The following is a 12215-nucleotide window of genomic DNA, read 5'->3' as shown; positions in this document are numbered from 1 at the left end:
CACATCAATTCCAACAGTCAGGAGAAATCATTACATCCCCAAACAGACTTTAAGCAACGTTTAAATTGTACAGCCAGTTTGGAGAGGTACTATTTTGGAGAAGAACTTTGCCACTATTTAAAACTAGAGTTTATTAGATGCAATACCTGCTATATTAAAAAAAAAAAACAACCACCACACAACTAATTAATGTCTCCTTGTATAAGTTAGTATATAAATAAGAAAATTGTAATAGCACAATAGGGGTTTTTTTAATGGCACATGAGGTTGTACAGCAATTATTCTGTGTACCATGACTAACTCTTGAAAAAATCTTAGTATTATTTAGGTGATGTTACCATTGCTGAAACACACCAGAATAAATCAACCTCTATGCAGTTTTAACTCAAAAGCCTTCTGTATCTGACAAGTAAAGAAAATAGTCTTATGAGGTTAAATATTTAAAGTTTAAATTAGCAGGTTATGCTATTAAAAAAAAAAGTCTCCCTGTCATCTTGGTCTGGCTGAGCACCAAACCAGGTGCTGTTCCGCAAGGTGCCTTGCAAGGTGCCTAGCCTGCAATGTTGACTATCAGCGCTAACAATTTTAGCAGTATTTACAGGATTTGCTTGACTACATCCTTCCTTTCACTGTCCAATCTTCACCCTTCCAATCACCATTTAGAAGGCAAAGCAACTCTGCCAGTATACAGACGAAAAAAATTAGTTGCTTCCACAGATACATACTCATGCTACTGTATGCGTGCTGTTACAGCACTGGGCGCACAACCATGATGCTTTCACAACCGCTATTCATTAGCTTCACTCATTTTACAGCATTTTCCAGAGATACGACTGGCCAGTTAATTTGTTAAATTTATTAGTTTGTTAGTGGGTCAGTAGTCTGCTCTGAAAAGGAGATAGCAGAACTAGAACGTTTTATTTCTTTTCATTAAGAAGAACAATCTCTCTCATAGCAGAAAGGCAGGAAAAAAAGTGTTGTGTTCAAAACAATCAGATATAAATAATTAGATGAAGAATAAAATTATCAGCAACACAATCTCACAAAAATGAAATCTACAGAGCCAGGGTTAGGGAAGTTAATTTTTAAGAACAGAACAGGCAGCCATCTTTAATAACTTTGTTTCAAATGGTGCTTTAGTTCTTTACACCCCATCTAACTGAGGGGAAAGAAAAGGCAATCATGAAAACAACAGCTAGTCAGTTCAAAATCATTACAGAGTACTTTTTGCTAACTACTATACACATTCACTTTGCTTTTGAACAATGACTTGGATCACTTAGAGACTCCACTTAATAAAATTAGTAACTCACCCATTTCACTTCTAAAATGAAAACTTTGGTTTTTTGGCTAACACATACTGATCTGCCTGTGAAAGGAATAATTAACCTTAAACATGCATCACTTGGTGGCCACTCCTTTAAACAAAAAACAATTAAGGTGACTGCATGGAATGGAATAAAATCCACCATCTTTAAAGTTTCTTGTATGAGAGCATTAGTTACACAATACAAGTGTAGTACTCGTATAGCCTATGCCTAGTCCCAGACAGGTTTTTCTCTGCAGCCTTTTCTGCTGTATCCAGTCAGTTGTGTCATATGTCTTGCCACCCTAAATGTAAAGTCTGAATTACCTAAAGTTAGTACTTTCTTCCAGGGTCAACTTAAGATTTTTCTAATCTCTTTAACAAAAGTAAGAGAATTGTGACAAAGTGGGGGAAAACTGATAAAATTATTCTTTCTTCCTTTCAAGGAAAAATCTGTATAATCTGGACATTCACCTCTGGATGAACAGATAAATGCACATTCTGGTGGATAAAACAGACTGGATACTTCAATTACTTAACTGCTCTTAGCCACTTTCCTCCAGCTAAATAACCTAGGAAATGGGATATCTAAATTTTGTATTTGTAGCACTGCAGCGAGTTGTTCATTTTACCTCAAAAATGATACGAGTTTAAATGGATACTAGAAAGTTTTTCCGCCTTGCAATGAATCCACTAGACTGCCTACTCTCATCATCCTCCTCTTTGGAGAGTTAATTCATCTGCCGCTAACTTACTGGTAGTAATTTGCAACAGCCAAGTGTCCCAAATAGCATCTGCTCTCAGCTGTCAATTAAAAGGTGCTCTCTTGAAAGTCAGAGATCCATGGCTTCAGTATTCCCCAAGGCCAGCACTAGGTTGCTACGGTGCTACATAGGAGATGCGTATGACGCTTCAGGAAATGGAGCATAATGCAGAGTTGGGACAACTACTGTAGAACTAACCCAGTAAGTCCACCCATAGCCATAAGCAAAGTGACTGTCATCGGGGGTACAGTTCTGTTTGTTCTCTTCTGTATCAGTCCTGCATCAGGCAGATATGACTGGACTGACCTAGACAACCATGGCCTATAAAATCCATCTGAACTCCACGTCACATGGACCTACCTTCTTCAGTTACACTGCCATGAAAACCCCTCCACCACCCCATCTGCTACAGAGTAAACGTACTCCGTGACTTGAAGTAAAAGCACATCCATATAATTATCTGACAAGAGACCTAAGGAAAACTAAGACTCTTCCTTTGTATCTCCAAGCCCCACATATACAGCTAATGGAAACTGCAGTGCATAGCCCTGTTAGTCAACTTGTTCTGAGTTGCATCTCTCAAACTGCACTCATGAATAAACCCTAGTATTTCTCAAATTAGATTCAAGTATAAGGTGATGCTGAAAACTGGTTGTACAGAGTCTGTCATATTCCCTGTGAATAAATACATTGTCACAGATTTGCTGGCAATGGTCAAGTCTTCATCAGTGAAGAAAAAAAGCCCTTAAGATTATTTTTTAAATAGAAAACTCCAAGAGTTTAAGGAAAGAAGTAACTACTTCTAAAGAAAACCACAGACAATAAGAGAACATTTTCAAAGCTTGTAATAGATCATAATTCAGTAAAAATACACTAAAATTGAGACATAAAATCATAGAATATCTTGAGTTGGAAGGGACCCATAACGATCATAAAGTCCAACTCCTGGCTCCTTGCAGAAGCATAACTGAACATAACTTTACATAACTGTAAAAGACTTCAGTTTGCTTTTAAATAATCTTAATTTTTTTAATTATGACAATAATTAGAAATAATCAATGCAGGGTGAAGAAACTGTGCAGAGCAAGTAGGAATGAAAGTTGTGGCACAATGTATCTGCTCAATCTCCTATGACCCACAGCTTTAGATTTCAGTTTTTGGCACTGGATTCCAACAAGTCTTTTGCTTCGTTTATTTTTGTTGCGATGTAAGGTGATCCACCTGAGAAGAAAACAGGGAAAGGAACAGCATTTACACATCAGTATTAGGCACCAAACTACTTCACCTGCAGCATCCCCTTACAAGTCACTTTAAATAGCTCATCCCTCCGAAAAAGATCCTTTTCATACAACTGCTTAAAAAATGGCATTGATATGAAGTAAACTAATTGATAAGGAAACATGAGAAACATTATCAAAACTAAAATCACTGTAGAATAATGCTGGACAATTTGTCTCAGAAGACTGAAATCGCTTTACATCAGAGTGATTTAGACTTGCAGAGCAATGCTGCTGCAAATGAATGCAAGGTCAGCTGTCTTGAACACTCACCCAAAGGCAATAGCAATGATTTCCACTCACCCCAAAGAGGTAAAAATATTATAAATAATCTTGACAAAGAATCATTAAGTGTGCGCACACGCACCAAGGCTCTCCTGTGCTAGATGCCCAGAACTACCAGTCAGAAACTATCACATTAAAGCTATTTAAACATGGTACGCCTTCTAACTTCTAGTCCTGAACACTGTCATTGCTTTACGCTCCATCTAACAATCTGATTACAGTTCAGTGGTCTTTTTGTGTTTGTTTTTTTTACTCTCCCCCTGAGTGCCAACCATCTGCCTACAGTTACCAAAAACATTACAAGGTCTATAGCAGCAACTTACCAACTACTATAATACACCTGTATTTTTCACATGAAAATGATTCCAGCAGTACTGCGCACTGAATAGCCTTTTCCAAGGCATCTGTTCAATCCTGTTTTTTCATTCATCATTTCATTCATTCTATTCCACTCAATCAGAAAAAGATAATGATAGTAGAACCATGCAGAACTAGTTGTAGACACATGTAAATAAAAACAAAAAGGCAAGCCTTGCTTGAAGATTTCTTTAGGACATTCCTGCAGGAATCTATATCTTGATAAAGTCTTTTCAAGGTGTAATAAAACAGCTGGAAAAAGTAACAAGGTTCTCTTGCTCATGTTCTGGTTTTGTTTGAATGTAGTCCTAATAGGTAAGACACACTTGAGAAAAGTGATGCAGGGCCGGGGAAGGGTAGAGAACTGGCTACTGGAAAATGAATTTTTTTTTTCTTTTTTTTAAGCAGTTGGCTTTTTAGCCAGGAATTGGATTTACTACACTGATTATTGCTTCTTTCAAAGAGTAGACAAGAGGATCAAACAAACAGTAAAGGCTAATAACTGCAATAAACTATGTATCCCAAGTAATTTTTAAATGTGCATTAATTTTCTACATGTCTAGAGTGCAGGATCTTAAAGTAAATTCAAATCTGCTGGAAGTGTTTTCAATACATTTACATTCTTAAGTGTCATATTAATTTTGTTGCCCTCAAATGAGAGAATATTCAATCTCATGATTGCCTAAGTGTTTGTTTATAATTAGGGCAAGTCCAAAAGGCTTCTCTCTTCCTCCTTCTGCGAGTAGATGTTCTTTCATAAAATTAGTAACTGATAAATTAACATACAATGTATCAGTTTAAGACCGCTTTAAAACTGAACTGTAAAGGTTCATACACAACCATTTTAGTAGTGCTCACTAGGGATGTTATTACACAAGCATATTTTATTTATTTCTAATAATTCTCCCTTCAACATTTTGGATCTCAGATAACATATGTAACTTATAAAATCTGTAATTATTACTCTTTCTTCTATCGACCCCAGCTGGCAAAATATTATTTCAAAACAACATTCTAATACTGAATATTATTTTTATAAGCACATCTGTGCAACAGACAGCCAGAAGAAACCAAGATACACACACAAGCAAACCAGTCTCTCTGTGATGCCACATGTTCAAGATCACTCCAGGCCCTTGCTCTGCAGCTGAAGACATTACACAAGCTTTTTTTCTACAGCCATGCCAGAAGAGCTGCAGGGGCAGCACAGAAGCACAAATCCCTTCAACTGGTGTTCCTACTGAGAAAATGCTCCATCTTAACAGCACACAGGAGCTCACTACATCCATCCAAACCTACACTGTGCCCAGCTGCAGGTGCATTACAGCTGTAAGAGTGGGTTGTTAAAACGTACGATCTCTGTAAAGGGAACTGGCTCTTCACGTCTACTCAACATCCACATGGAGATTCACAGTTCTGGCTGACATCTTTAAGTACTGCTACAATAAACTGAGAAGTTCACTACCGAAAACTTTTGACCTAATACGTACTGCAGCATTAGGAGGCCTCTGACCATCATAAAATAGTAGAAATGCTGAGGAGAAATTCTGTGCAGCTCATACATTATGAAAATTGTAAAAAATGAAAGTGTGAATTCAAATAAGCAGGACAACTTCAGAATTAAACTGAGGGGTGGAAAGGAAAGCATGGTGTAAACACTTCCCATGTCCAGTGGTCACAGTTATTTTACCATTTTCTTGAGATGGGGTGCTGGCAGGAAGCCCTGTAATTCTGTCAGGAAGATATAAAAACCCTGCGATTTCCCCTTTTGACTTCTGAAATACAGTGCAACTCTTCACCATCTGTTATTTTAAAGTAGAAACAGCAATGAACATATGGGCTTTCTTTCTCAACCAGCTGTAGTGTAGTTAAAGTTATAATAATAGCCTTTCTGTAAGATAAATTTACATTCAAAACCTGCCCAGTAAAGCAACGGTGCCCAGCACTGTATTTGTTCCAAGTGAATTCCAGGAAGTCTGAAATTCATCAGTGATGTACTTAGTGAACGCAGAACATTTCCCCACAGAAAATTACTTTCCTATATGTGACCAGTCCATCTCAGTTCACAACAGGAACGTCAGTTTAATGTAAAAATGTCATAGCTAATTTTTTTTTTCTTATTTTTAAGGCTTTTCTTAAGGGTGGAAGACTGGTCCCTGAGCTCCTACTTTTAACTGAAGCCGTACAAGTATAGAAAACAACATTTAAGAAAGGTGGGTAAAACCGTGGTTCATTAAGCCGAGCTTATCTGAGAGAAGAGACACATAAGCTCATACTCAGTGTGGTGGTTTAGACAATCAGTAAACTTAAAAGGACCTCATTTAAGCCTCTTCCTTTCCAGCACTAGTTAAGAAAATAATAATTATTTACCTTTATCGGGATGATTCAAAATCATGATTCTTCTATGGGCTGTTCTGATTTTGGCCTTGCCAGCAGATGGACTGCAAAAATAAATTGAAGAGCTTATCATAAATGCCACTGAGCTCCAGCTATAAATTAACAGTTTATACTGCTTTAAAAATAATTAAAACTTGAGATTTTCACCATCTTGTGGACAAAACACAAAACTGCATCTCTGAGGAAGTAACAAAGGCATGTAAGACACACTGAGGAAGACATTTTTTAAAAGCCTGTGTATTTGACACAGACAAATATTTTTTCAGGGTTTTTTTTCAATGCAATACATCCACTCATTCAAAATAAACAATTTTAGAAAAAAAAAAAGAAAAAATGGGCAGCTCTAGGGTGTATCTAGCTCATTATTCTTATCGTCAAACACAGAAAACACATTTTTTCCTCCCAGAAAATAAGTATTTATATGTCCAGTGACAAAACAACAAACATTTGACACAGACAAATATTTTTTCAGGGTTTTTTTTCAATGCAATACATCCACTCATTCAAAATAAACAATTTTAGAAAAAAAAAAAAGAAAAAATGGGCAGCTCTAGGGTGTATCTAGCTCATTATTCTTATCGTCAAACACAGAAAACACATTTTTTCCTCCCAGAAAATAAGTATTTATATGTCCAGTGACAAAACAACAAACATTTACTATTATCACATTTTGTTCTACTGTAAATATTTTCATAGCTCTATAAATAATAATTCTTTCTGCTGGGGCCTGAAAAAAAAAACTGTAATTTTTATTTTTACAAAGCTGTTCAATGTATTACATTCAGGGACATGCTGATTTACAAGTGCTACGTAATGTTGTTTCCTTCAATGACAGATACATTAAATATGCACTTGGCCTAAATTAAGTATGTACCTTACCAGACAAATAACCACTTCCAGATGCAGTATGCCAGCCCAGTAAGGCTATCGTGTGCAAAAGGACAGTTTGGAAGGTTTACTCTTTCATGATTTGTTAGCATACAGAAATAAAGCAGTGTCTTCCACTTCAGGTGACGACTTAATCAGGGAGGATTCAATTAATTAATCTTTTTGTAGATACAGTTTGAATGCAAGGTATCAGGCTAACTACATTCCCGAGGTAAACAACCTCTAATCATTCTTCTGTCACAGGGAAATTAGGGTATGTTGCAAGAACAGTTCACAGAACTCCGTAAGAAAAGGACACTTCAATGCAACAGAAAGTGACCCAGAAAATAAGATTTACATGGAGGGTTAAAGGCCTTAAATATACAATTATACACAGAAAATGATTCATTATCAGACAGCTAAAAATAATCCTCTATATTCTGATTTGTAAAACTGTTGCTCACTAATAAAAAGGAAAGTTGATATACCGCATTTAGAAACCCAGATGACCCAAGTGTCATTGTGGGAAAGTTCCAGTTGCACGTTATGGAAAATCATGCAGCCCTGCTCCAAGAAGCAACTGTGAAAATGGTGTTTTACATCAGATTTGCTTCATTTTATCAGATATTGCTTATTCCACAGACTGGTCTCTAAAGATTCTTCATCACTATCAAACAAATCTTTACTGTTGAAATCAGATTTTTGTTGAAGAGCCTCACAACCTGAGTCACACCAAGGCCATGGTGCCTTCTGGCTAAAAGCTCGATCATCTTGGTGGGAACAGTCAATCTGCTGCCATTCAGGGGGACCTGGAGAGGCTGCAGGAATGGGGTGACAGGAACGCTCCACAAAATTCAGCAAGGGGACACAGAGAACACAGTGCTAGGAAGGAAGAGCCCCTCACAGTGCTACAGGCTGGTGACGGCTGGGCTGGGGAACGGCTCTCCCGAAAGGAACTTGGGGCACAGCAACAACAAGAGCCCGGCAGTAGAGAAGAACAGCCTCGCAGGCTGTGTGAATGGGAGCATGGTCACTACGTCAACAGAAACAGCTCTTCTCTGCTTGGCCAATCATGTCTAGCTGCTGCATCCAGTTCTGGGACCTCTGCAGAGGTAAACAATGGCCAACCAGAGCCCCCTCCTCAATGGCTGGGGGCTGGAGCACTCACCCTTTGAGGAGAGACTGAGGGCTTGTTCCCCCTGGAGAAGAGAGGGCTGCTGGGGAACCTCGGAGCAGCCCCCTCAGCATCTGCAGGGAGGTTGTCAAGAACAGGGGTCCAGGCTCTCTGCAGTCATGCATGGTTTGGAGGCTGAGAGAAAATGGGCACAAATTGGAAAGGGAGGTGTGGCTGCACGTATGATTTTTTCACCCCAGTGACAGTCCAGCAGTGACAGATGTTGTCCAGAGAAGTTGTGGATTTTCCATCCTTGGGAGTCTTTCAAGACCCATGGGATAAAGTCCTGAGCAACCTGCTCTGACCCTAGTGTTGGCCCTGCTTTGAGCAAGCAGATTACGCTAGAGACCTCTTAAGGTGCCTCCCATCTTGAGTGGTATTATGATCATATGATATACTTGGGCAGTAAACTGTGTTTAAAAATAAAATTTAAAATGCAACAACAATTAAACCTTAAATACATTTGTGTTTGTACAGTTATACATTAAAAAAAATTCTACATTGTATTAGCCTAGGTTTTTTTGTCATTTATGTTTTAAGAATAATGATCAAAACATTTTAAGATATATATATTTTGTACATGAGTTTAACAAACAATTAAATATTTCCTATCAAAACCAAAAAGCGTACATCTTGTTTCATAGAGGAAATGATACAATGCAAAAAAATTTATTCATTTTATCTAGAATTTTAACTCATTTTCTAACTTCAGAAGTTCAACATTAGGGATTTGACAGTTGTAAATCATTACACTTCAGACGGCTATATTTTGCTAGCATCTGTTTTGTCTAATGTTTGGAAAACACTCCTACATTTTCACCTCCGATGTTATCTTGGACATTCCCCCATCCCTGCAATCATCAGTTCCTTCTACAGAGTATATAGTTGTTAATATTACTACAACGTTTTGTACTGAATTTCAGAAAGCAGTGATGCTTCATAACGACTAATGCAAGGACACTAAAACTTGGTGAGTATTTCCAATACAGTACTTTGCAGCTCTGGATACCTTTTACAGAGTTTAAATACAAATAATGTACATACGCATTTCTACCAAAACTTCTACAATCTTACAAGGTGGTTATAAGCGAGTAACATTTGGAATGTGTAACAGGCCAACATGTTTGAAATTTAAAAGCTACCATTAAATGATCACCTTCCTCACAGCTGGTATTTATTATTTATACTGCCCAAGCACACTCAGCACTTGAAATAATGCACAAAGTCTTTGACTCAAAATTTAATATGACTTGGAAGTGATGACACAGAAAACAAGTGTTACAACAACAAGATCAGGGCTTAGATCTAATTTGTGCGTTTGTGCATACCCTGGCATTTTCACTTTAAAACTCGCTTTTTTTTTTTGGATGCATTTATATATATATATAATACGGTAAGCAGCGAGTTAAAAATGGTTTAGGAAAGCGTGTTTAACACTGTGAAAATTTCCTATATAGATGTTACCCATGCTTCAAAGATGAGCTACATCAATACTGCCATCATTAAGTAGAACTTCCCTCAAATCTGATCTGATTTGGTATTTGCAAGACTCAGTCCAAACAAGTAGTATCACCATGCCTAGTGCAGACTCAAGCTATTAAAATTAAAAATTAAAATGGACTAGTTTCAGATGTGATGAAATTTCAGTCGCCTACAGGAACACTGTTCAGGCTAAGTATTGCCACTGTAAACAGACGATAATGACTTGCCACGTGTGACTCTGGAGTATCACTGAATTTGCCCTTATAAAGTGGAAAGGTAAATACATTATCAAAATTAAAGGCCAAAGGAAATATTTCTGGAGGGCATTCCTATAAACCTCTTCTTCAGTGTACAAGCATGAAACATTTCAAATAAATGTAATGTTTTATTTTAAAATTTCTTAAAATTAACGCTTAATCTGCATGATTTCCATTATGTTAGAAGTAAACGCAAATAGCACACCAAACAGGATTTTAAGCCCCACTTTCCACCATCTGAAATAATTTCTTCTGTGGATAGGTAAAACACTCCTCCTTATATATATATATAAAACCTTGAAATTCAGAACTGATCTAAAACACAAATAAAAAAAAATATTCTACCTAAGGTCAGATCTGCTCCTCTCATCAGGAAAGCATTCAAATTCACTGCCTGCTTTACAGCAAACGCTGAAGTGTGTACCATTGGCCATCCAAATGTTTTTGAAAAAAAAAGCCACTAAAAATTCCATTGAATGCTCAGCCTGGAAATGATTTCCCATACCTACTCGAAACGACAAGTCTCTCCAAGTATTTTTGTCTGGAATATGCCCCAACTTTTTAAATCCAAATAAATCAGAGTGAAGACAGAAAAAAATAGTATTACTGACCTATGAAGAAAATGAGCAAAATTGATTTGTTTTTGTCACTTAATATAATCTACAATATTACTTATCTCAAGGGATTTTTTGGAGACCAAACCATGTGATTGCACTAATTAGCACAGTATGTGCTATTCTGATTATTTCTAGAGCACCAATTCTCCATTGCAATATGTTACCATGCCTTCAAGCCAAACACAAGTCGCATGTTTTATTAGCATTTCATTGTTTGCTTTTTAGCTTAAGCAGACTATTAGAATGGTTTACAAGCGATTAGAAGTCTTTAAAAAAGTTATTATTTTGGCAAGATCATTCCATATTCTCGGAACATACACTTTCTTCATTCAATACTTACTAAATAAAAACATATTCCTGCAACACACCTACCTTACACCTAAAATGAGACTAGCTTCTCGCCTACTCATTTTCTGTTCAAATCCTCCTTTATAATATGATGAAAGACTCTAAAAAGAAGAAAGGGAAAACAAGCAATAATTAGTTTCATGTACAAGGTGCCAGGACCTAAATCGTATTTATATGACCTCGTTCAGAGCATTACCTTCATCTATAATTTATTTTGAAGGCACGGAATGACTACAAAGCAGATAATATGAAAGGACTTCTCCTGAGTGTTAACACATACAAAAATCGACTTAAAAATAACTACCTGTGTTTTTACGATCTTCTACTGCTAACAAGAGATATTAATAGATGCAACCATTAAAATCCTGCCTTCAGACAGAAGAGTTCAGAATCAAAGTAAATACTAGCAGAGTGGTACAGAGCATGTGTTGAGGAGGGCGGCGGTGGGAAAGAGGGAAACTTGTTTAGAACAGCTTCAGTATGACCACAATGGAAAATGGCAAAAGTCACAATATTTAGGGATCCAAAGAATTATGGACAATCATTCTGAAGACCAGGTATTTCCACAAACAAAGTAGGTTAAAAACAACAATAAAAGGATAAGAATGAAGAAATATAATAAATTGCTGAATACTCAACGTGTTTTTTCCACATGTTATTTAAAATAAACTAAAAAAACCAAACTATCGAGTTATTTGAAGGAACCCTGAAAAATAAACAAAACAAAATCAAACCCACAGAAAGCTTAGCATAAAGCTACGACCTCTGTTTCAGGAAATCCCTGAGTGGGAGAACACTGGAAAGCAGCAGAATATATGGGGAAATCCTAACCACCTTTTGCCTTTACATCCTCCCTTAGACACCAGTGACTGATAAAGATTACATACAGGATCTGGAGTTAGTTTTCTTTAAACTGATCGGCATGTAAGGCTTTAAGCCACCATTTCAAGGAGGAGAGAAAAAATATGAGTGGGAAAAGAACATTAAAAAGGAGATGGAGATGAGAAGAAATGATTACAACAATTGTCACAGGGGAAGGGCTGAAAGTATATTTCACAGAATCACAGAATCATCCAGCCGGAAG

General features: G+C 37.0%; 1 protein-coding gene across 1 annotated transcript; it reads right to left on the bottom strand.

Annotated features, from left to right (window-relative positions):
* Positions 1-3220: 3220 nt before the first annotated feature.
* Positions 3221-11232, bottom strand: LOC104496303 (dnaJ homolog subfamily C member 15; the record flags this gene model as incomplete). Its single annotated transcript, XM_010139429.1, has 3 exons — positions 3221-3291; positions 6360-6430; positions 11156-11232. Coding segments are annotated over 3 exons (219 nt in total), but the record flags the coding sequence as incomplete, so codon positions are not given.
* Between the last annotated feature and the right edge of the window lie 983 nt (positions 11233-12215).

This window comes from Buceros rhinoceros, unplaced genomic scaffold (assembly GCF_000710305.1).
Source record: "Buceros rhinoceros silvestris isolate BGI_N320 unplaced genomic scaffold, ASM71030v1 scaffold11890, whole genome shotgun sequence".
In the NCBI taxonomy this organism is placed as follows: Eukaryota; Metazoa; Chordata; class Aves; order Bucerotiformes; family Bucerotidae; genus Buceros; species Buceros rhinoceros.
Note: the sequence above shows the minus strand (reverse complement) of the source record. Positions and strands in the feature narration are given on the sequence as shown.